We start from the raw sequence: 25,741 nt of genomic DNA, 5'->3' as shown, positions 1-25,741 counted from the left end.
GCACCATGGATTTAGCTTACTGTAATTAGTGCATAACTGTGGCCACTGTCACTAAAGTCGGATACTGCCTTCTGAAATTGCTCAGGATTGATAGTTTATTACAGGTTAACTTTTTAATCTTGTGGTGTTTCCATCAGAAGCGGTTTGGTCCACACAACCTGATTTAAACCCATATCTAGGGACTAGCAGGGAGAGGGTTTCCAAGACCACAGATGTAAGATTTATTAGGGACCCAGCCATGGTGGGAAGTGTGGTGTGGCCCATCTGTGGTGAATTAGGGAATCCTACAGGGCACCGTAAGAGGGATGTGATCCAAGGAGTCTGGGCTGGCTGTGTCTAGGAGCCAGTTCCTCCCTCCTCTTGGGATGAGCCCTCTGAGTGCAGTACTTGAACTTTGCCTGCACAGAGTCATCCTGTTGGTTTCATTTAGAAACCTGGCCAAAAGAACCTCGTGGAGCTCATTTTAAAACTCATCTGACTGTGGGGAGTTCCTGCCGTGCTATTGGTTTGATTTTTTTTTTTAAACTGGGTTCTGAAATGCTTGGTCCCATCTGCTACACCTACATCTGCCCCTTATGTTTTATGTGTGTGTGGATTGGGAGTGAGGACTCATGACTCCTGTCCCTGACTCTGTTACTGACAAGATGTGATGTTTGGCGAGTCACTTACTCTCTGTGCCTCCATTTCCCCATCTTTAAAATGAGACTATTTGCATTTATCTCTGGGGGTGTTAGGATGTTTAGTTAAGGTTTGTAAAGAGATTTTCATGTACAGCACCTCTCATTACCATAGCAAAGTATAATTACACTTCAGTGAACTCACCTAGCCACTTAATGGTACAGAAAGTCAATCTGTCAAACAGAACTGCTATGGTTCATTTTGTTTTTGTTTTTTCAGATTTTTATTGCACTTGGAGAATTTTTTTTAGCCTTAAACTGGGCCATTGTGGCTGACATACTACTGGTAAGTTCAAGTTCATTCTTCCTGCTGTTGTATGGTTTGTGCTGATAATTTTAATTCTGTTCTCAAATCTGTGTACTCAAAGTACCTGCTTCTCCTACTAAGCCTTTTGACTCCTCCCAAGAATACCATAATTGGTACCCCATTAACACTAAAAGTTGGCCTGCACCAGTAATAGACTCCATTTCACTGCCCATATTCAAATGTTTTATGTTTGTGCTGAAATGGCTTTGAATAAGAGATCCAAGTGGGGAAAACTCAACATCTTTAAATCACTGTTTTCTAAAGAAAATTGCTTATTAGGGAAGTCTGATGAAATATGCATCGTTACTCTCCTTGGCTTGCGGTGTCACTACTAGAACCTCCAGTAGCGTAGTGAACTTCGCTGTTTTCCTAACACTTTGGAAATGTGGCACTGTTTATTAATTTGATCTTTAAACGCTGAAAGCTGTGTGCACTGTTTTGGGGAATAGAGGAATTTGCTGATAATTGACAGAGTGGTGAAATGAGATGGAGTCACTTGCTTTGTAATTTTAACCCCAGCTATTTAACATTTTGAGACCGTAACTCTCTGGAAGGGGTAAAAGTGTTCTAGCAGCGAATACCAGTGTTTTGGATGGACATTATGCTGTCATTAGTGATCTCTACTGAAGGTGTAAATGAAGGGGCGTGCTCAGTGAGAATAAATTCACTTGGAGCATGAACCTGAAAGCCCCTCAGAACAATGGCTTTACTGCCATGTTGCTGCCATGTGGAGATACTAGCTTAGGCACAATGTTGGGACTTGGGCATCATTCTTGTCATGGATTTGGAGTGTGCATGATCTTGGGACAGTAGCTGTAGGGAAGATGATTGCTGCCTAATCAAGTGTGATTAAGTACTTTTGTTATCACTAATGTTGTCAGTCAGTGTCCTGATGGACACCTGTCCCATCAGCACTTGTGTCATAAATATAAAGGGAAGGGTAACCACCTTTCTGTATACAGAACTATAAAATCCCTCCTGGCCAGAGGCAAAACCCTTTCACTAGTAAAGGGTTAAGAGGCTAAGATAACCTCGTTGGCACCTGACCAAAATGACCAATGAAGAGACAAGATACTTTCAAAGCTGGAGGTGGGGGGGTAACAAAGGTCTATCTGTGTGTTGCTTTTGCTGAGAACAGATCAGGAATGCTCTTCAGAACTCCTGTAAAAAGTTAGTAAGCAGTCTAGCTAGAAATGCGTTAGATTTTCTTTTGTTTAATGGCTGGTAAAATAGCTGTGCTGAATGGAATGTATATTCCTGGTTTTTGTGTCTTTTTGTAACTTAAGGTTTTGCCTAGAGGGATTCTCTATGTTTTGAATCTGATTACCCTGTAAGGTATTTACCATCCTGATTTTACAGAGGTGATTCTTTAACTTTTTCTTTAATTAAAATTCTTCTTTTAAGAACCTGATTGCTTTTTCATTGTTCTTAAGATCCAAGGGTTTGGGTGTGTGTTCACCTATGCAAATTGGTGAGGATTTTTATCAAGCCTTCCCTAGGAAAGGGAGTGTAGGGCTTGGGGGGATATTTTGAGGGAAGACATCTCCAAGTGGGCTCTTTCCCTGTTCTTTGTTTAACACGCTTGGTGGTGGCAGCATAGGGTTCAAGGACAAGGCAAAGTTTGTACCTTGAGGAAGTTTTTAACCTAAGTTGGTAAGAATAAGCTTAGGGGGTCTTTCATGCAGGTCCCCACATCTGTACCCTAGAGTTCAGAGTGGGAAAGGAACCTTGACAGCTTGCCTTCAGGTGACCCTTCTGTCGGTTCGTTCAGTCAGTCAGTCCTTCCTTTCTCTGCCTATTCAATAACAACTTGCTGAATTCCCCTCTCAATATTGACATCTTCTTTCCAGCACTGGAAGCTGTCATTGTGACTCTGTTCTTTAGCAGGGACTGTCTGCTAACATTTCTACTCTATAGAGGAGTTCACGTACACAATGAGTGCACAATTACACCTTTCTACTGGGTAAACTTCTACGGCCTATTCTATTATGCAGTAGGTCAAACTAGAAAGCTAGTTTAAAAACTCAAAAGATCAAGCATGTCACAACTTTGATACACTCTTTGTCGTGATAGAAGGTGACCCTATACCAGTCAGATCCAAACCTTTTAATTTTCTCACTTGCCAGTGCAGAGTGACTAAATGCCCATCGGGGCAAAGTGTGGTAAGCTATTTTCTGAGAATGCTTTGTGATGTAATCCTAAATTGTAAACTTCAGTAATTCTCATTTTCCTGGTTACACCAATCTTCACTTAGATCACTTGTTGTGTCTTTGTTTACTCAAGGACTCTATAGCTTAGGAATTGTATCCATTGCATTGAAAAGCCATGTGGGTTCAATGTACTGATGCTATCATCTTAGCTGCAGAGCAACACAGTAAACATTTAATCTTTTTTATATATATATGTATTGTCATTTGTATTGTTCAGACAGTTGCTGATAATACAGCTGGACTTGGGAATGGCTGTTCTTATTTTGCCATGAAAGTGGCTTTTTTTTCTCCCCAAGTGGTGTTGCTATCCAGAAAGTATCTCCAGGCTTTATTTATCCTGCAACCTGTGGAGCTGCAGACAAAGGAAGATGCTGGCTGAATGATAAATCTCCTGCTCTTTTGTGGCTATTGAATTAAGTTGTATTGAATGTAGCCCCTCTGTGCCGCTTCCCCCCAGCACTAAACACGAAGAGAACTAATGTACAACCATAGCCAAAATAACGTGTGTGAATGGAGAGATGCCAAGCTCCTTTGTGGCTCTCTTCAAGAGAGGTTGTAGATGGAGTCTCCATATGTATGAGTCTGGTTACCAAAGTGAAGAACCAAGACAACAGTGATGAGGGAAGAAGGCAGCCCAGGGAAGAGCACATTTACATGTGAGGTGTCAGTGTGTTCACAGGAGGTCTTCGGCAGCTCAGGGTGAGGAAGATGCCTTGGCTGGAGGCTTTGGGTTGGGACTGGGTCAGCTTGTCTGGTTTGGAAGTGGCTCATGAGGTATATGGGTACATCTGTGTGTGCCACGGCTGGGAGTGTGAATGGCAGCTCCCCTGGGAACGTACTCAGACTTGTGCAGCCAGCACCGAAGCACATACTGCAGCGTCCACACTTGTATCGTTAGTGAACTAGCTGGAGTACATCCAGCACAAGCACATCTTCCTGGTTGCCATTCTCTGGTTGCAATGTATGTGCATGGCCAGTCTGTCAGTTTCATCTGCTTGGCTAGTTGGCCACTCCTCCATGTAGCCAATTAGCAAGAGGCTGTCCCTGTAAAATCATCAGGGCGAGCAGGACAGGCCCTGTAAATTAAGACGTTTGTTTGGGGCACCTTGTCTATCTGACAAGGAATCCTGACTGGATCTCCCAGCAGATGACTTGCAGGCTGCCACTGGAATCAGTGAGAATGCGTGGGTGTCTAGGACATGTCCTTTGATAAGCAGGATATTATGGCACATGATTCAGAAGCCGTTGTGTGGGGGTGCTTGGTTTGTTCTGTTCCTGACAAATGCCATATTGCATTATATGCTAGTAAGAGGAAGAGTGCTCCACTCAGTTCCCATTTCATTAGCAAGCATCATGTCCAGTCAGACTCTGACAGAATGAACTGCACAATTGTACAACACTTAATGTTATATATGAGTGAAACCATAAGATCAACCTTATCTCACCTCTTCATTCTTGTTGACTACTTCTCCTAGCAGACCCACTCCATTCACTCCTTGTAATTCTGGATATTGGAAATCTTTTCAGCTGAGTGACTGCAGCATCAGTGGAACTGAATAGGTGCAAGGTATTGAACTGGGCTACAAAGTTTTCAATTTCTGGGATGCTTGTTCAATAATTCTTAATACTGTTCATCTCTATATCATTCAGTGTATAGTTGGCATCATTAGTCGCTTGTAGAGAGGGGAAACAGAGTCAGCAGTACAACCCAAGTCTCTTGACTCCACTCCAGTGCCTTACTCACTATAGCATGGCACCATGTTATCTGCCGATTTATAGTTGTGTGCTGGCAATCTTTTTGGTCTCTGTCCCTGGAGAAAAGGATTCTTCCCCTAAAGCCACTAAGCACCAACTGCCACCTTGATAGTCTTTCCAGATAGGCCAAAGACCTCTTGGGCCATCGAGAATGAATTTTCTCACCCTAAAGAGCCATACTGGGTCAGACCAAGGATCCATCTAGCCCAGTATCCTTAATAATATATATTCTTCTATAGCAGATAGCCAGGAACATAAAAACACACAATACTTCTGGCAGGAATCCAGCTTCCCAAACTGCCAGACACAAGGGGTGTTGAACATGTTAGTTACTGTAGCCATGGCCATGTTTCTAGGACCCAAAGAGTAAAAGACATCTTACGGTTTTGTCCAAAGTGGCTAGTCAAATGTGGGGCCTTGCCGGTTGTTTGCACTAGGAGGAGAAATTGATGATGAAGCCAGGTTTTGTTTGAGGCAATCTGGTTGATTTTCAAAAATGTACAAATCCTGTTTCCCCAAATATAGGAACAATCAAACAACAATAAGAGACTGTCTTCTGCCTCACAGGTCCAAACTTCTTTCAGCCAGTACCCGACCCAAAACCTCTCTTTTAGCTACTCACAGAGCCACACAATGTATCTGTCTCTCTCCTGCCATGCACACCACACATTTAGCCAAAACAATACCAAGTGAAGTTCATCTATCCAGATTTGTAAATTCCTGAGCTGACTCACTTATCCCTTTGTTTTGGGCAGCGATCTGTGCTTAATTTTCTCTTGCAGTTATTTTAAATAAAGGTCAGTGGTTAAACTAATAACATTACTCAACATAAAGCTGTTCTTTAGATGTAGTAAGGGCTTATCTACACACAAGCTGGAACTGAAATAACTCAACTGTCTGTAATTCATGCCACTAGTTATTTACTTCGGGGCAACTCTCTATGTGTGGACACGCACTTAGGTTAAGTGCCCAGTTATATCTAAATAGGACATTTTTATTTTCAAAAAAGCATCTACACACAGACTCACACCAAACTAGTGGTGTGAATTTAAAAAAAAGTCTTCACTGCCAGCAAAGAGATGTGTTCATAGCAAGAGAGGTAATGTATTAGTTAACTCCTATAAAATTCTAAAGGTGACAAAATGCGGGCAGGTTTAACCTCACCTCGCTACAGAGTGGTTAACATTCATAGATTCCAAGGTCAGAAGGGACCATTGTGATCATCTAGTCTGACCTCCTGTATGACACAGCTACTAGAACTTTGAACTAGAGCATATATGTATTTTAGACAGACAGACATACACTCACTCACTCACTGTGGCTGACTATGCCTACCTACCTCACGGTAAAAACGACCTGTGTTTTATCTCCACTGGGACTTTATGGCAATATAATTAACATGTACTAGTTGTCTCACTGTAAACAGACACACCTTTTTCGGCTGTCAAGACATGGCCTTAGTTATTTTGGTTCCAGTTTGTGTAGGCATAACATTTGAAATAAGATGCCAACTTAAAGCAGCATATACAAACTAGTGTCTGAATAACACATGAGGGAAGGGGCTTTTCATGTGAAGTCACTGGAGAACACTAGAATTGAATTTTAAAGTGATGCCAATAGCAGTCAACGTTACCTGCCTGGTTAGACCCCAAATGGGGACCTTTATGGAAAACCCAGGTACAACAAGGATTGGTATTTGCTAACGAGGCAGTGGTCTGTTCGTGCTGAACCCAGTGCCTCAACAGGGTGTGGAGGGAGGCTTTGGGGCTATTGCAAATGATTTCTTAAAGATGTAAAATTGAGGCCTGCTCTATTCGCCCATTTTTTTGTACTGGCATGGCTGTGTCAGTTAGGGAGGTGAATTTTATTTTGAACCAAAATAGTTACACTGATACAAACTGCAGTGTGGACACAATTATACCCGTTAAGCTAATTTATCTTTCCAATACAGGAATAAGCTATACTGGTATAACTGCATAAAACATCTATGCATAGAACCTAACCTCTTCTGGTAATTAAAGAGTGTATGGTCCTTTTTTGAAAGAGTATGGGTGTTAACCCTGGGGTCCTGGCCAAAACTAGCTTGAGTAATTACTTACTTAAATTAGCCTTCCTAATTTCCACCTTCAGTTTCAACTGAAGCAGTTATATGTGATGGTGGAGTGTTGTTGGTGCAGTGTAGCTGCATTTCAGTGATGGGTGGAGTGATCCCTCTGTCAAGGGCTCTGGGATCTCTTTACATGGAAGGTGACATATAGACAGACACAAAGCATGTTCATGAACTTCACGTGCACGTTAAACATGAAAGCGGATCTTTTTCTAAGATTTCTTTACCTTGCTTGTTAGCTCCCTTTTACACAGACAAGAAACAAATACTTCCTTTCTCATAGTAGCTAATGTAGGCATCTTAGGTTTAGAAAGAAGAACACCAGCCATCACATTAAATACTTGATGAGATGCCCTAAGGTGAGGGACAGTTTCTATATTTATGAGAAGAATGTTAATAATTAACAATGCAGCACTGTGTCCTTGTCTGGTTCTGTCTCATCTAAGATTTTAAGCATATGAACCTTTAACAGAAGAAACTGTCCTTCCACTGAGCACAGAGAAAGGAATATAATGTTACATAGCTTCTCTCCATTCACTTACCGGATGGAGAGGAGCCTCAACTGTAAAGTCCAGAGCAATTCCCAAACTTCATGTATGTTTGGATCTGGAGCTTTGATGTTGCCTCATCTGGCTGTAAAATCCAAGGGTTGCCTTAATCCAGGGGTGGATTTTCAGTAACCTCATGTAAGAGGAAAGGGATAAACATCTGAGTCCCTTAAACATCTATTAGAGGGTAATGATGCAAAGGTTCCCAATGCTGTCCCGGAACAGAATTTTGCCTGCCTCTCTGCATAAGAGTGCTTCATCCCAGTAGCTCTGCTTTGGGAGGGAAGAGAGTGCCAATTAAGCAGCATTTAGAGAGTTAGGCAGCCAATAGAAACTAACAATGAATTTCACATGTCTGAAACTAAGTGAATATAGTGTGTTGGGAACAGGATAAGCAGCTCATTCAATTTTGAGTCTTCAGATTCTTCTAGCAATGGGCTAACCCAGTGGTTCTCAAACTTTTCTACTGGTGACCCCTTTCACATAGCAAGCCTCTGAGTGTGACCCCCTTTATAAATAAAAAAACACTTGTTTATATATTTAACACCATTATAAATGCTGGAGGCGAAGCGGGGTTTGGTGTGGAGGCTGACAGCTCACGACCCCAATAACCTCACGACCCCCTGATGGGTCCCACCCCCCCAGTTTGAGAACCCCTGGGCTAACCTCAAATTTCAAGGAGAGGGCCGCAACTCCCGAGCTGTCTATCTGAACCTTGGAGCTCTAGGATTGACTTGTAATGCAGTTACATTGTCTATCCTCGTTCAAACAGCTTTGAAGACCTTTCCTGAAGGTCTTTATTCTTCAGTGAAAAGCCCTGCTGATGCTCTAGTGTCAGAATTCGTACATTTTGGGGCTGATGTTAGCGTTGCTCAAATTAGGTTTCAATTGTTCAGGGCCTCTGTGCCCACCTTTTTAGTGGGTTCAGTTCAGGCTCCTGTGGCTGCAGCCTGTTTCTGGGCTTCATTGAACTCAGAACAAAACTATTTTTTTCCTTCTTTTTTTAAATGAGTAACTGAGCTGGTAGCAGTAGCCAGACTAGTCACTAGAGAGAGAAATATCATCACAATTAGCCAGTGTGTTATAGTCCCATCAGGGGGCACTTGCCCAAGTCTGGGGTTCCCAGGAGTCAACTCCACAGACTTGTGGAGGAGGCACAACCCCTCCAGCAGGGAATTAATCTCAGAGTCGAGCAGGCAGCCTAAAACCCCACAGAACTCCATGTGAGTGTCCCTCGGCACCTTCTGGGTTCGAGATTAAACCTGAGACCAAACAAGATTCTGTAGGCCTGGGGTTTATTGTGAAAGTTTGGCTTTGATATGGCTGATGCTAGGGTATCACCTGGGATTAGAGCTTTAGGTGAAGGTAGGGTTTGGTGCTTCTCCTCTTCCTCCTCAGGGATCTTCTTTCAAACTTGCTGGGATCAGAGTTTCATGCAGCAATAATACTTCCAGTGGGCCAGATACCAATGCCTTGTCCTCCCTGGTTAGGAACACATGTAAAAGGGGATAATACTCTCACCTACTCCTTGTTTTGCGTACTTAAATTGCCTACTTAAATTGTAATCTCTTTGTGGCAGGGATTGTCATACTCAGGGTATTTCTACATCAGAAGAATACATAGTGTGTTAACGGATCTTCAACACATTGTGAAATACAATTTTACCCTTGGGGTTAACCATGAACAGTTGACATGTTTCTAAAATACAACTTATCCTTGTCCGCAATAAGGCTAAAATATTGTCGAACAGGTTGAAGACATGTTAACACACATTCCATTCTCCCGGTGTTGGCTTATACTGGCTGCCCAGAACTACTACTATGGAACCCTAATCTCAGTTGGGACCTCGTGGATTTACCATAATATCACTAATAGTGTAAACATATTGTCAGAACAGAAAAGAGGAACAAACTATGTAGGATCCCATTGTACTTTTTATACATAGTTTATCTCCTCCATTATCCAAAATGACCATATTCCATTTTTAAAAATCACTGGAATTATCTCAGTGCTTTTCAGTGTCTTGGACGAACAGGTACATACATTCTTCTTCGAGTGCTTGCTCATGTCCATTCCATATTAGGTGTGTGTGCTTGCCACGTCCACTGGTGCCGGAAGTTTCTTCCTCAGCAGTATCCATAGGGGACTGTCTGTGGTGCCCGCCTGGCGCGGCGTAAGGGGTGCCACCGGCTCCCCCCACCCTCAGTTCCTTCTTGCCGCCAGTGATGGTGCTTCGGCTAGCATTGATTCCTTCTCTGTTCTTGAAAACTTTGAAATCCTGTAAAATAGTTATACATAGTTAGTAGTTTTCTTAGTTACCCTTAGTAGTAGTTCTCAAATTCTCCATTAGTCCTGAACGGGACCCAGCCGGGAATCAGGGCATGCCCCAGTCCCCATTGTTTGAGCCCTGTGATCACTGCAAACGGCCTACGCCCATCAGCGATCCACATACCAGCTGCCTAAGGTGCTTAGGCGAAGGGCATGTGCTGCTCTCTGGGCCTACTGGTAAACGACAAAAAGTCAGCATTTGTGCCGGTGCAGAGGACAGAGATCATTGGAGCTGTCCTCGACTCGACCTGCGCCAGGGTGTTCCTGCTTCTTGAAAGGTCCCACATGTTGACAAACCTCATCGCAGAAGTCTCTGCATACCCTCTGACTACAGCACCTGTCTGCGCCTCCTGGGTCACATGGCAGCATGCACTTACGTGGTCTGCCATGCCAGGCTCCGAATGTGGCCCCTACAACAATGGCTAGGGACTGTCTATTCCCAGTCCAGAGACCGCCCTGAAGAAGATTGTTGCCATTCCCCAGGTGATACTTACCTCACTGCGATGGTGGACCGACAGCAGGACAGTCTTGGAGGGGATTCTGTTGGACAACCCCCGCTCACTCCATCAAATTGATGTTGGATGCCTCGGGCCTCGGCTGGGGAGCGCATCTCGGCGACCTCCAGACACGTGGGATGTGGTCCCCGGAGGAGGCGAAGTTGCACATAAACGTAAGGGCAGTCTGGCTGGCGTGCGGAGTCTTTCTGCCCCACCTGTCGGGCAAGGTAGAGTGGATGGCTCTAGGGATTAATAAAAGGAAACAAATTTAGTCTGTCATCAGAGGTACAATTGCCAGCATCTAACACCTTTTTGATGCCCTGTATGAAAAGTTTCAGCTTCATCCCTAGTGACTTGGAATGCATAATGTTTCATCTTGGCTGGCATCCTTGTTAGTCTTGGCAGAGATTCCAGACTGAGTCTGCAATCACAAGTACCCTCAATCCAAGAGGCAGTCCTTCTACGCCAGGCAAACTGACCACATAGAGTGGATGAAAGTACATAGAAAACTGAAGAGCAAGTATCTGCTTATGGGTATGTAAGCAGTGTCAGGATGAGCTCCACCCTGACATCTGGTGGTGAGTTGTGGCAAGTTGTGGAAAAGAACTTCAGGGGCCGATCTCATTTGCACAGGCACACCCACCCCGCCTAGAATGAGGCCATAGCTGCCCAAATGGTCACTTTGGCTGCTGTGGGATCCCCAGTGTCTCTGTTATTGGGGCAGGAAGAATAAATTGTTATTACCCTGACTATGGGAACTGTGCTTGGAACTGTACTTGGCCTTTTGTTATGATGGAGAGACTCACCATCAACTAAGTAGCACTTGCTAGGCAAGGGTCATGGGTTCCAAAACTCTGTGAATTGAGAGAGGCTGGGGACAAGTATTAATACTTGGTGGCATGGGCCCCTTGGTGAGGGCCTTACATGCTAATTGCACGTCCTCCTCTCTCCACTGTGGAATATCAGAGCTAATTTTGATTCCATTAGGAGCCTAGTTACAGGCTGCTGAGCTCACCTTGGGCTAATGGGGCACCAGCACTGAGGCTCCCCTACTACAAGCTGAATTCACCAAAGAGCTGAGCTGACTAAGAGCTGAAATCACTGAGTCTTAAGTAGTGGGGGAGCCTGAAGATATATTGTGGAGCAGTTTGCGGGACGGCTGGGGTGCCTTGTGGACAGGCTGGTGGAGCAGTTCGTAGGACGGCGGGAGCTGCTGGTGGGACGCGGAGCAGTTTGTGGGGCGGCTGGCGGAGCAGAGCGAAGTGAAGGCCTATGGAGCTGTGGGGCGGTCAGCTTCAGATCATGTAAGGTGCCTCTTACCCCCATCCCATCTCCACCCAGGTTGGGAGGTAAAGCTCCACAGATAAACTTTCGAACTCTGGGGCTGCCCTGACCAGGGACAGAGACTTTTGGGTCATTGGACTTTTGGGACTTTGGGTGATTTGGGGTTGCTGGACTCAAGAACCAAAGGGAAAGGGGCATGCCCCAATTTGCTTGGGGTGGGTTTTTTTTGCTCACGGGTTGTGTTATGAATCCTGTTGGTGGTGTTTCCCCAACATAATGCCACATTGTTTCTCTCTGTTATTAAAAGGCTTTTTGCTACACTCAGACTATGTGCTTGCGAGAGGGGAAGTATTGCCTCTTGGGGGCGCCCAGCGGGTATGGTATATATTTGTCCCAGGTGACTGGGTGGGGGCTCGAGCCGGTTTGCATTGTGTTATTGGAATGGATCCCCTAGATATTGAACCCGGCCCTTGTTGCTGCCAACTCTGGCGGGCAGAAGGGTTACAGGTACGTCAATAAAGCCACAACGGCTATCATTCAGCATCATCTATAAAAGCAAAAATCACGTGGCAGAATGGATCGGTACATGCTGCATTGAGAGTCAGTGTGGGTGAGGTCTTTTATTGGCCAACGTCTCTTGGAGAGAGAGACAATCTGTGAAACATATTGAAACGTGTTAACTCCTTATGCTAGACAATGGACCATTCAAGGTGAAGTGGCCAGCTAACTGCTCTCCAGTTATGGGGGGAAGAAGGAGGAAGGGAGGGGGAAGGCTATTATTGGAGTGTCACATTCTCCCCATTTCACCTTCATTCTTTCTTCTGAATTTTTCTCACGGAATAGTTTCTCAAAACCAATCACAGAAAGTAGTCTGCAGCTTGCAGTATTACCTGTAGCCTAGATCTGTGCAGGTCATTCGTGGAATTATTGATTCTTCAAATATTGATGATCCTCTTGTTTGGTTTCAGTATGTGGTGATGCCAAAGTGCCAGTCAACAGCTGTTGCCTTGCAGATTTTCATGAGCCATTTGCTGGGAGATGCAGGCAGCCCATACCTCACTGGAATTGTAAGTAATGGGATTTTGTGGCTACTTCTCTGAATCTTATCCAAACCTTTTTAAATATAAAACATTTGGAAATTTCTGAAGAATAGACTCTGATTCCTGGTCCCAGATTGGAAATGCTTTGAATACTCTTTCTTGCAGTGTGGAATTGGAATCCAGATGCAACTTAAACCAGCACTTCTGTACTAAGCACTTTTATATCACTATTGTCCTCCTGGCCCTGCAAACCCTTAAGTACAAGCTTAACTCTATACGTACCATTAATCCCATTGAGTACAAAAGTGTCTGCAGGCTTAGGACTTCACTTTGATATCAACTATACTAATTCATAAGGATTTGGTAGCAGTCTGATTATGGCAATGGCACTTGTTCAGAGTGTTTAAATCCAAGTGCAAAACTTTTCTGCCAGGTTAATGGACAAGTTCATGGGAACTAATAAAATACCATTTTGCACTTCAAAATGAAAAATACAATTAAATAAAATCTGCAGGCAAGATCTCATTCTGCGAAATACCTTCTGGAAAACTCAAAATATGCAACTCTTGTAATAGCAGGGGGATTGCTGTAGTTGAGATTGCATTGGCATTCCAATGATTGGCATGCCAAGCCCCTGGTCTCAAATGCTCCTAACTTTCCAAAACCTTACCTTTCTGGACTCAAACTTTCAAAATATTCACACAGAAAGACAAGAGGTGGAAAGACTGAGGAAAAGAAGAGAGTTCAAGGAGTGGGAATGAACTTTGTCACTTCCAAAAATAACTGAAAGGTTCAGTGGCTCCAGTGCCAAAATGGGATAGCCAATTGAAATTTGGGAGAAATATGCTCACTGAAGAAAAGTATATGTGAGTGGTCTGATGAATGCTGGTTTTGATTGTATGGCTCTACTTTGAAAATCACTCTGATGTGCAGTAACCTTTACACAGTAGCAATAAGCTGTTACTGGATAGCTCGGGAAAGCTGCATTGCACATGAGTGCCAGGACAGCAGCGGCACGTTCTCTGAGAAGCACCTGGGTATGAGCCTTGAGTTCTTCGAATGCTTGTTCACGTCAATTCCAATCAGGTGTGTGTGCCTTTTCCTTTCCTTTCCTTTCCTTACCCTGTCACCCCACCTCATCTTGAACGCTTCCTTGTTCAGAATCAGACTCCCTTTCCTCACCCTGAAGCCCCTTCATAGCTCTTCCCTTCTCTTCTTGTCTCTTACTGCTGCTTCCGCCTACTTCTGCCAACAGTGCCAGCTTTGACACCCACCCATCTGTCAAAAGTAAAAGCTTTGATGAGGAATGGGTGAAGACGTTCTGATAATGCAAGAAATGATTCAAACCTTTGTACAAACTTGAAATGTGGCTCAAGCTTGTTTTATGGAGACAAAGCGGGAAACCCAGTCAAATGAGTTAATGGCTAGTGCACGAGCACTCTGCCCTGCCATGGTTGCAACTATTTCCAGCTCATGTGAAACTGGAAGCTCTGGACATATGCAACAACCCGATTGCATGAGACTTCTAAGCCGAGTGAATACTGAGATGCAGTGAAGGCCAGTTTATGTGTGTTACCAGATCTAGCGCATGCAGGCAGTGAGTTTTCTTTTCCTGCCCTCTCAGTCTTGTTCTCGTCAGAGATGGCATTGCGAGCAACATGTTTAAAACAGGTAGAAAATAAGCCATTGAGTCCAAAGTAAATGACACTGTGTTCCCCCCCTAGATCTCTGATGCTCTCCAGACCAGGCAGAATGACTCACACCTGGGGGCCTTCCGGAGCCTGCAATACAGCTTCATCCTGAGTGCCTTCATTGGTGTCCTTGGGGGAGGCTTTTTCCTCCTGACAGCCCTTCATGTTGAGAAAGATCGTGAGGAAGCCCAGCAACTTTGCAGAGGTTTCTATGTCCAGTTGTAATTTCCTCTATCAGCCTATCCAACTGCCATAGCTGTTTGTACCCCAAACTAAAATACACTCTAAGTATGTGACATAACAAAGGACAGTCTGTTCAGCTCAAACCCGCAGCAAAACCAATCAACCACAGTAGCAGACTAAACAAATTCCTCATGCCCTGGGACAATAGACTTTGCAATGTGCCCTGAAAATCAGCAAATTGCCATTCCTGGCAATTCCTCAAGTAACTTGGCAATACTACAATAAGACGACGTAATAAGATAGCATTATTGTAAGTATTGCAGAATTCAACACACGGTGGGAGTTTTAGGTCTTTCTCCAGATCATGATATCAGCCTTTCTCAGGCAAAATGCCAGATCAGAAGGACCATTTCTGGTCTTATGCAACAATTCCTATAAATTCTCTCTCATTCCATACAAGGATCTAGGTTCGGAAGTGAAAAATTATGTATAATGTTCCCTTATCGCAAATATTCTGTTAAGTAGCCCACTTCTTTTGACTCAGACTCTGTTTTCCAGGTACTGAGAACAAAGGCTACGTTTCAAGTGAAGATGAACTCCAGGATGAACTCCCCAAAGCGTGAAGGAGCCACTGCCTCTTTTCCTTTTGCATGATGAAGCTACAGTTGGAGGAAAAGGCCAAATAACAATCCTTCCATATGGAAGGAAAAACCTGTGTACTGATTTTTATGATGCTTTTGACTGAGAGTCAAAACCTGCTACTGAAATGGCATATGGCAAACCTCCACCCCCATCTGTGAGAGACTGGCATGAGAGCTCTGAGGAGCTTAGTAGCTCCAGAAGCCGGGAGTATAGAGCTGTCACAGAAACGGATATTATCCCAAAGAAGACAACAAAACCCATTTAAGGTGGAATGTCTAGTTGAGATGGGGAATGGGGTTACTGTAAATTCTCAGCAGGATTATGAGTTGTCTGTCTGAAAGCTTGGAAAATCAGGGCAAGTACAAACATAGCTGGGGATTCTGTATCCCCATGTCCTTATTTATGAGAATGGAAGGCAAAGGCTGGCTGTGGAATTGAACAAGTGTAACTAGGAGGGGCAGAACTTTCTGTTATGGAAGTTTAATAAATTACAACGTTAAACAATCACGGGGGAAAAATGGATAACTAACTCGGAGCAACTTCTGCAGGACATTCAACCGTAACCTAGTATGTCAGGGTCCAAAACGATCTGGATTCTGAAATACTAACCAACTCTTCCCAGCTGTAGAAGCAACTGACATCATTCTTCCACTAAAATTCTGACTGGAAAGTGAAATGGTGCAGATGAAGTCTTATAGTCACTGATGGATTCCGAGTGAAAGTGCTGGAACAGCTTGAGCTTGCAACATGAGATCATGTGTCCACATACAGCAGCCTTTCATGGCATTTTCCCAGTGTTTTGTACCGGTTATTGGCAATGCCTGGATTGACAGCTTTGGTTCAAGCATGATGGAACTGGTGGAGTCAGCAATGTCTTTCACCCTTTGCTGCTGCACTGGTTCAGCCAGTCTTCCTAGACTTTCCAAAATGTAGCACCTCATTATGGGATGGAGTAAGGGGAACTAGAAAAATACCAAATAAGCCTCTGGTTATACAGTGTGCTGTGCGGATAAATCTGAAGAGCTCTCGCAAACTCTTGTAGGTGAACAAGCTAAATTGCAAGGGCAATTATTAATCATTCATATATTTGATAACTCTGCAGCCATGTCTTCACTAGGGACAACTGACAACAAGCACATCAATCTCTTATGCCCTAAATTTACCCTCGTTTTCAAAAAGGGCAAACCCCAGATCAATCTGGTAACAATAGAAAGCTCATTGGAACTTAAAATACACACAGTGTAAAGCTCTCATAGAAATAATTAGCAGTACTTCATCTAGAAACAAAAAAACCCATGGGGCTAAATCCTGAAGTCCTCAGTAAGGAAATAGGAGTTGGCCCCATGTAACTTGATTAAATTAAACTGGAAAAAGACACTTTTCCTCCAGAATAAAAGTGTCTGCATAGTGACTTATACCAAAATAATTATTCTGGAATAGCTATTCCAAAACTTCCAAGTGTTGACAAGTCGTGATACTTGGGACCAAATTCTGCCTCTGTGGTACTTACAGAGTTCAGGGGCAGGTGTACACCAGAACCAGAGGCCAGAACTTTGTCATCTGGTCAATTTAATTACACAAACTTTTATTGGTTTGCCACTTTGTATTAGATAATTTTTCTTCATATTTTATTTGTTTTTTTGAGAATTTGCATATATTCATGCTATACTAAAGGTTCTACATTCCTTCGTAAGTCACACATCACATTCACATGCAGCTATACACCATAACTATGAATTGACCAGGGTATATTTTGTTTTGACTGTTACTACCTTTCTGGCCAAGAATTATATCTTTTAAGGTAATGGAAGATAGTAAAAGAGTTTGGAACTGAATGGCTGTGAGATTCAGTAAAGGAATCTGACACCTTCAACATCCAGGCTGACTCTAGCCTAGGGTAAGCAGTGATGGAAAGTTGCTACCACTAACAGGTGCCCACATCACAGAATCACCACCAGAATAAGCTCCTAACAGTCTTGGCAGAGAGGCCGAGATTTTAAAGGGCCATGGAGCCTATAGTATCTATCTCTTCTGTTAGAGGGTAAGGCATGTTTGGGGCAGCATTATGAAGCTTTCCCTGCACTGCATTGTCTGTTCTGTGAATAATTCCGTAACTGTCAAATCAGAACTAAAACTCGCTGTTCTTTGAAAAAAACAAAAACCAAAAAACTCACTGTGAGAGTTCGATACTCAATATATTGAGTGAGAGATGGCAAATAGCTTTTTTTGCAGAATTCCTTGATAAAACCGATTCCAGCTCTGATTTCCTGAAATTTTACCTGCCTGTGTGCAAGTTCATGAAAATAGGACTTCATGGTAGAAATCAGAGGTGCACAAGGCAACACTTCACTCCAGTATTTTTCCAATGCATGCTTTTTTTATTGTCATGCTGCAGAGAGATTTTTTAACTATGCTGCTACTGATTCCAGCCATCTAAAAGGCTAGATGCTCTGAGTTTTGCTTGTGACCAGACAGCAAGTGTGAAAAATCAGGACAGGGTGTGGGCGGTAATAGGAGCCCATATTTAAAAAAGCCCCAAATATCGGGACTGTCCCTATAAAATTGGGACATCTGGTCACCGCTAACTGCTCTGAAACTGCAGGACTACCATATGGCTTGTTGAGGCAGGGCTCTTTCAGACTGGCAATGACTGAGTGAGTGTAAAGAACCTGTGGGTAGTTATTCTTGAAAGCTGTGAAATTCTTTTCCTGAGGCATTTGAGCCTGAAGGTAGGTCTGCATTGGCGCAGCTGCTGCGCTTTAATGAAGATGCTCTAAGCTGACACGAGAAAGCTTCTCCCATTTTCTTAGTTAATCCACCGCAGGTCTCCTGCTGGTATAGCACAGTCTACACTGCCACTTAGGTCGGTGTAACTACGTCACTCAGAGGTGTGGATTATTCACAACCCTGAGCAACGTAGTTACACTGAAGTAATTCTGTAGTGTAGACCAGAGCAGAGAGCTTGATTTGCAGTCTTTAACCTCTGATGCTTTTTTTCAAAATTTGCCTGATCAGACCTTCAGTTTTTTCCCTTTGTTCACTCACTACAGCTAGCAAATTAAATATTAAGCAGAAAAGAAGTGTAACTGCTTGGGTGGGATGCATGAAAGGGATTAGACTTCTTTAAATAAAAAATCAACCTGCTGAAAAATTTTAGTATGCTCTTTAACAGACAGCACCAATATTTACATTGAGAGATGAAAGAAACAATTTGGCTACATTGGGGTGGGAGATGAGGTTTTGTCTCTAGGGTAGGATGAGTGCATGGAGGTGGTATCAAACTTGCTGATCTCTGACACCTCCTGGTTGACTGGAGGGGCATTTCAGGCTATCCGCATATTGAATTTTCTGCATTATTGGGTGGAGGAAAAGTGTGTTATAGGTTCATGTCAGCTCGAGGTGGAAGTCTTATTAGAACACGGCATCCCTACTCTTGAAAGCAGAGGATATAGAGAATGTATCAGTTATTACAACTGATGTTATCCCCAAGCCATGATAACAGACTACAAAACTAAATGTGGGGAAAATTGTAAGAAAGGAGTTGCCCCAGAATAAAGTAAGGACAGTTCTTTCTAGTCCCCCCTTTCCCTTTTACTCTAGCTGTATAAGCTTGAAAATATTGTCCTTCCTACCTGTTTTGGCCCCTCTGGCACCAGGAAGAATTGATATCTGACATCAGGAGCTAGGTATTGAAAGCCATTTTTGCACACTTCTCATGTCTATGAAACCATGTGTCAGCCCTAGCTGTAAAATTTGGATCTGGATCCAAATATCCAAAACGTTGCGGTTAATAAAAGCTGGTGTGATAACTTTTAATGTTTGCTTGGGTTTTGGCTTTGCTCATTGTGGAATTAGCATTATCCATGATGTTTAGATCTGAACTTCCCAAAGTTTGGGGGTAGTCAGAACTGACGTTACACAGCATTTGGATGATGCTGAGCTTAATTTTCAGGCATGTGCAAAAGAATCTGGACCCATAGTGAACAGTCACACCGTGGTGCCAACTCTCATTACAAATGTAGTTCTAGGTTTGTGTTCTTGATCAAGGGGAAATTAAATAATTGAGTTAACTGTTGTTCATAAGAATTGTCTAATACAAGAACATGTGCCTACTTATATGGCTCTCAGCCACCGTCCTCTTGCTGTCTTTTCCTGGGCTTACTTAATTCTAACATGTTCCCTATTCCTACCATAATTCTTGGTATAAGATTTGATGTCTTAGAATTTTAAATCAACCAAGAGATGTTGGGAAGGATATAACATTTAAGGTTATACACTTCTAGAGTGCCATCAAAAACCTTTGGTAGGCCTGTTGTTGGAACAGTATTACATGCCAATAAAGTAATGAGCATTATTTAAGTGTCCACTGCACGTAAATTAATTAGAATACAAAGTGCCTGCTGTGTTCGAAGTAGACAGAAGTGATGCCTCGTTGCAATGAATTTTCTAACTTGCACATGTGTGTCTGCCCACTTAGAAAAGAGCTGCTGTATAACTTCTGGTTACTGAGCGAGTTTGTTCTTTCATCTTGGAATCGTCTTTGTGTGATTCAATAAAAGGTTAGTATGTTAAGGAAACCGAAGTGGGGGCTCGTAATGAATGCAGGAATGCGCAATCACCTAGAAGATTTCAGTTTGTCTCTTGTATTTGGCAAATGAATAAAAATGGGATCAGTTGTATTTTCTTTAATAATAATAATAAAAAGCATATCTTCTCCAATCCTTGTATCTCCTTTCTACTCTCTCTCTCTCTTTAAAATAAAAGTAAAAGAAAAAAAAGCAGCAGCAGCGTTTTGGAACATCTTCAAAAGATGCAGTGGTGTCATCCTATGAGGTTATGTTCTGCCCAGCAAAGCAAACTCTGGGCTGATGAGTCATGTTGGGTTTTAGCGCCTTTTGTGTACATTAAGATTTTTTTCAGAGTAGCAGCCGTGTTAGTCTGTATTCGCAAAAAGAAAAGGAGGACTTGTGGTACCTTAGAGACTAACCAATTTATATGAGCATAAGCAAGTGAGCTGTAGCTCACGAAAGCTTTTGCTCAAATAAATTTGTTAGTCTCTAAGGTGCCACAAGTCCTCCTTTTCTTATTAAGATTTTTAGAACTTTACAGGCCCTCAGCTTGATTTGAAAGGGGTGACCAAACCAGAAAACAGCAAGCCAGCAGGACAAGTCCACGGTAAGTTTAGTTACGCCACATCATTCATCTCCACAGATGATTCCTCTCATCAGAAGCAATGCTGATATTACACGCTATTGCTAATGGAAAGACTTCGTTTTCAAAGCCCATTTATTGGCTTGGACAATGACCCTGGGAATCGGCTCCTGAAAGTGGAGTGTGAGACTTCAGAAGTCCCACTCGTTGTAGCGATGGCTGAAGGTGTCGAGATGGCAGTCTGCGGCTTTACAGAATACAGAGCCCTGCATTCTCGCAAAGGATACATCGTCGTTGCAGCTGTCAGCGTGCATCCCCGCACGAGTAGATAGATAGCTGTGCTTGGGCTAGTGCACTAGAAATAGTCATGTAGCTGGGGCTAGCCACCCTCGTACAAACCCACCCTGAGCCCCTGGGTACGTACTTGGACAACTAGCCTAAGCCACCACCAGTGAGCACACTACTATTTGTAGCATGGTAGCTTGAACAGAGGTTGCATTTTTATGTCTACCTGAGCTGGGCAGCATGCTCCCAGCCGTAGTGTAGAGGTATCCTGAATTGCTCTTTTTAAATATCCCTTGTCTTTTTCCTTTTCACTCTAACCACTGGCACAGCTGAATGCCCTTGGCCAGGACACCGTGTGGAGCAGTGATCACAATTATGTGGAGTGTGGCTGCAGAAACCAAAGGTGGTCCTTCAGTTTGGAAGGCAGGGTTCAGGACTGCAGAGAACTGCCATCAATACCATGCTCTGATTGTTGCTGGAGTTCTGTGATATTGAAACAAGTGACCTAGTAGTTCTTTAAGGCACAGACAGCTTGCATTTAATGGACATGGAAGTAGGATTTCTAAGTTAACTCACGTAGAACCAAGGGCTTTATAAGATATGATCAATAGTGATGAGGGTGGTTGAGCCCTTTGTGCACTCTGAGCCCCTTTCTGGTCCCAAGAGCAGTTGCACTGAATTTCTCCCTGAATGTTTTCTCGCAAGCTGTTGGCAGTAGTGAAGTGAATGCCTGCCGCTCAGCACAGCATGTGCCTGGATTTTTTCCAATCCTTTCTATGTTCTGAACTTTTAAACAGAGTGATTTATGTACTGATAGAAGGTATTGGATTGGCAGCCCTGGAGAGAATGTGTGTTAGCAGAACAGAGAGCATGCAAGCTCCCCCATGCTGCCCTGCCCAGTTGCTTCAGTCTAGCATGAGTGGAAGGGACCGCCTCCCAGGAGCAAGAGGGGAGTTCAGACTACATGTCAAGTGAGTAATGTTGACATGACAAACTGTGTGTTTTAGGCTTATCCCCTATGGCTCTACCATTGTCCTATAACAACCCTCAAGTGTTTGAGCGTGTGGCCTATCTTGAGCTATTCTTTCCTTCTTGATTGTTTCCTTACCGTCTGCCATTAAACTAAACCAGTACAGTCATACAGTAAACAGCCAATAACCAAGCCAACATTCAGTATTCATACATTATTAGAGAGCAGCTCCTCGTCTATCAGTTGTAGTTGGTTTTTTGTTTTTGTTTTGAGTAACACAGATCCACTGCCTTGTAATTCTTCCATTTGTCAGATGAAAAACTTTTATTAAGTCTTCTGTACAGTAATAAGTTGATATCCTGTTCACTGGAGATTGTAACCAAGTGATTTAATTACATAGTGTGTTATCCTCCTTCCTTTCAGGACACAAAGGATGATGAAACTAAATTAATTTTCTTGCCAAAGATGAGTTAAATGGGTGATCAAATGTGTATGTTCAGGTGGGCATACAAGGGAAAAGTTTCAGAGTAGCAGCTGTGTTAGTCTGTATTCGCAAAAAGAAAAGGAGGACTTGTGGCACCTTAGAGACTAACCAATTTATTTGAGCATGAGCTTTCGTGAGCTACAGCTCACTGCAAGGCCAGATGAGCCATATACACTGTGTAGCCGATTGTGCCTAATAGAGGTACACTTTTCGGCCTTAGCCTTTTATTCTAAAATGTGAGCTGTGAAAACTGCCCGTCTGAGAGACACAAGGCGAGAAATCCTCACCTACCCATAGAGCAGGTACAGCACCAGGCATGCTTTCTAATGCTACCCTTCCAATATGCTCCTCTCAGGTAGGAGAGTTTAGTTCACTCTCCAGGCCCCAGCCAGTCCAGGGACTCTGCTGAGTCTGCCAACAATGATGCTCTATAGTGTGGATTTGGAGTGAATGACAGGAAACCCTTCCTGCGAGGATCTGGAGTGAGAGCACCAGCTCATTTCACAGAGGCCACAAAAGCCTTCAGATGGTAATACCTTTGGGTCACCCCTGAGCTTGGCTGGCATTCAAATAGATGAAATTGGCTGTATCTCATTACTAAGAGTCGGTCAGCCTTTAGAGGTTCAAATTACTAAGCATGCATTCTCCTTATTGTAAAGTGGTAGAGTCAAGTAATGTTGACTCGAGCATAATACAAAGAGAGGTTTGCCTCCAGTACTAACTCCAGAACATAATGGGATTGTTTTCACTCAATATAACTTAACGATCACGGCAGTCTTATTCTAATATATACAGTTGAGTACACAGTTTTGTTTGTAATAATAAAATGGTTATAATTGCAGAGATATTGTTTCAACTGCTGTGAAAACTGTAAATGCACAGCTGACACTGTCCCCAAATGCACTGATATTTTGCTGTTTTCACAGGACTAATGAATTGTAACTGAATTCCAGCAGACGTGTGGAACTGGCTTAAAGTTAATAGGAGTTGCAGGTACTCAGTACCTCCATAGGATCAGGTGCCTATAATGCATGCCCCTTGGCCTATACGTTATAAGACTCTCAGAGTAAAAACAGTAGGATTTAGAAGGCCCTATATCTGGCCCTCCTGACAGTACTGATTTCCATTTTGCTGGGCTCCTGTACTGTGGAGCTTCTGTTCCCACGTCTATATTTTTTCCACATTGCTATGAAAAGTGATTTTAAACAAAGTTGAAAAATAAAATTCTGTTTTTTGTGTTTATGTATATCATCTGCTACAGTGAGGGGACAGTGGGTCAGGACTCTGAAAAAGAAAGGCAAAGGCAACCATTTTTGAAAATCTTGGCTTAAAACTAGGAGTTTAAATCCATATTAAAGGACCTGAGTAAGTGGCCTGATTTTCTAAATACCCACCTCTTCCTAATGGTGGGAGCTGCTGCATGCTCAGTACTTTAAAAAATGAGGCCACTTACCTAAGATCCTAACTGTGGACTTAGGAGCCTAACCATAGGCATCCATTTGTTGAAAATCTTGAGTGGAGGCATTTAGAAACACGCAACTGGAAAGGACCTTCAATCCTAGCTCATCAAATCCTATTGCAGACAACCTATCATACAGTCTCATTTATAAATGTACTGAGCTTCATCTTAAAAGCTAATTAGGTTGTCTGCCCCTTCTAGTCCTACTGGAAGATCCTTATTCCCTGATGATTAGAAATCTTGTTCTAACTCCCAGCTTAAATGTATTCATGGCCAATTTAAGGATATCTCTAATCTGCTGAATGGAAAAAAAAAACAGGACAATAAGTACTACCTGGGATTAATATTCAGTATGATGAGCCATGCAACGCAAACCCCTTTACTGCTCTTCACTGCCGCTGCAGGTTAGGGTTAGAACAAGGTTTCTTAAAACACCAAGACTCCACTGGACTTCCGAAGTGCAAGGGGCGGCATTGGAGCCGGAGGTTGCCCAACATACCGGAGATGTACGAGAGTGCACAAAGTGGATACGATGAATTGAAAAAGCCCAGCTCATTTTCCCTAATGGCCATGCTGAAATCTTATTCCACAGCAGGTCCGGGTCAAAACACTTCTGCAAAACACTGGGATCACCCGACTGAGCTGCGTAGTGGCTGACTGAAGTGCAGGTCAGATTGTAAATGAATAGCTTCATTTATTTCAGAATTTTATGGCCACTGCCTGGGGAAAATAACCTGATGGTATGGTGTTGAGTTACCACAGAAGGTAGAGATGGTAAATACTACACTGGCAATCCCATTCATCTTCCTGTACTACATTTTCTAGTGCTTTGTCCACTTTTAAATGCCTCAAGCAGGATAAATAAAACTTGCTGTAGATGCCACACTGATAAGGTATGTATGTATCAGTATGTAGGTAGCTAAACTGCACCTATTTCTCTTGGAAGGCAACCAATGAGCCTAATTTCACCATAGAAACAGCCACGTGATTTAAACTTGGACTCCCCTCCAGGTCAGAGGTACATGCTGCTCACCCCCACTTAATTTTCACTCTTCCACAAACTTGACACACGTCAGTCCAAGTTATTTAGTCGGAGTCATGGGGCTAAATCTCATGCAGGGGAATTAGTTTTCTCTGGCACTTTGTCCTCCTGGAAGTCATGGAGGACAGAGCTGTTTGCCTAATCCTTCAAATGGGAAGGCACACTTCCTAAAGAGAATTCTGTGATTTGAATTCTGTCTACGGAATTGGGTTTTTTAAGCTGGCATCAGATATGCCCGTCTCCTACCTATTAACCTAGACACACTGTGTGGTCTTATCCTCCTCTAATAGCATGTGATTAAATATGATTCATCATCATCTCTGAACAAACTGCTGAGCGCATGCAAGTCGAAGAATGTCAGGGAATGAGGTAGATACAGTTATTTTCATACCAGCTGCTTTCTCCTGTAAGTTCAGTTGATATTGTTAAGCGCTGTCACGTTGTAGCTGGCCAGTGTCTCCTGGTTTAGTGCAATGACTAATGCTTTCTGCTACACTTTAACGAGCCTGTGCAGTTTGGAGACAAAGTGGCACTAGGAGGGACTGGCAGTAACAATGAGATTGTAGTGTTCACTGTGGATATCAGTGACTTTGAAGGATGTGGACAGTCTCTGCCTTGGAGAGAATGAAACCTCAACACTAATGGAGGTGGGGTACATTTGTGCCAGGTCAAATTTTTAAGGAATTATTTTTTGCTTGTCTTAGAAGTGCAGGGGAGGATAAGGAGATGGGGTTGAAGTGTCTTAATTGCTGATGCCTCCTGAAAGGCAAACTTATTTCATAATGGAAAGTAAGTCACGTGATCAGAGAGATGACTCTAGTGGGATGCTGCATGCTCCCTAGAGAAGAAACAATGCTGCAAGTGTGGGTCTGCTCAGAAATGACTTCAACTAGGGCATTGCTGGGGCTTCATTTTTTGTTATCTCAGTGACCTCAGATTAGACCTGTTTTGTTACAAGTAAATACATTAACTTCCAACTCTGCAAACTTGCCCTAGAGCTGAGTCAAGCTGAGTTCTCTTTGGCCCCTGTTCCATTCCTGGTGATATATTTTGCAGCCCAAATACAGTGGGGTTGTACAGA

At 43.1% G+C, this 25,741-nt stretch overlaps 1 protein-coding gene across 1 annotated transcript in view; it reads left to right on the top strand.

Annotated features, from left to right (window-relative positions):
• LOC140899674 (protein spinster homolog 3) overlaps positions 1-18,122 on the top strand; it is a 46,151-nt gene extending 28,029 nt beyond the window's left edge. The window contains exons 9-12 of the mRNA XM_073315550.2: positions 898-963; positions 12,682-12,780; positions 14,478-14,649; positions 15,186-18,122. Coding sequence (XP_073171651.1) covers positions 898-963; positions 12,682-12,780; positions 14,478-14,649; positions 15,186-15,250 — 402 coding nt within the window. The 3' untranslated portion in view covers positions 15,251-18,122. The remainder of the gene's footprint in view (positions 1-897; positions 964-12,681; positions 12,781-14,477; positions 14,650-15,185) is intronic.
• The last annotated feature ends 7,619 nt before the right edge of the window (positions 18,123-25,741 follow it).

This window comes from Lepidochelys kempii, chromosome 17, assembly GCF_965140285.1.
Source record: "Lepidochelys kempii isolate rLepKem1 chromosome 17, rLepKem1.hap1, whole genome shotgun sequence".
NCBI classification, from domain to species: Eukaryota; Metazoa; Chordata; order Testudines; family Cheloniidae; genus Lepidochelys; species Lepidochelys kempii.
Note: the sequence above shows the minus strand (reverse complement) of the source record. Positions and strands in the feature narration are given on the sequence as shown.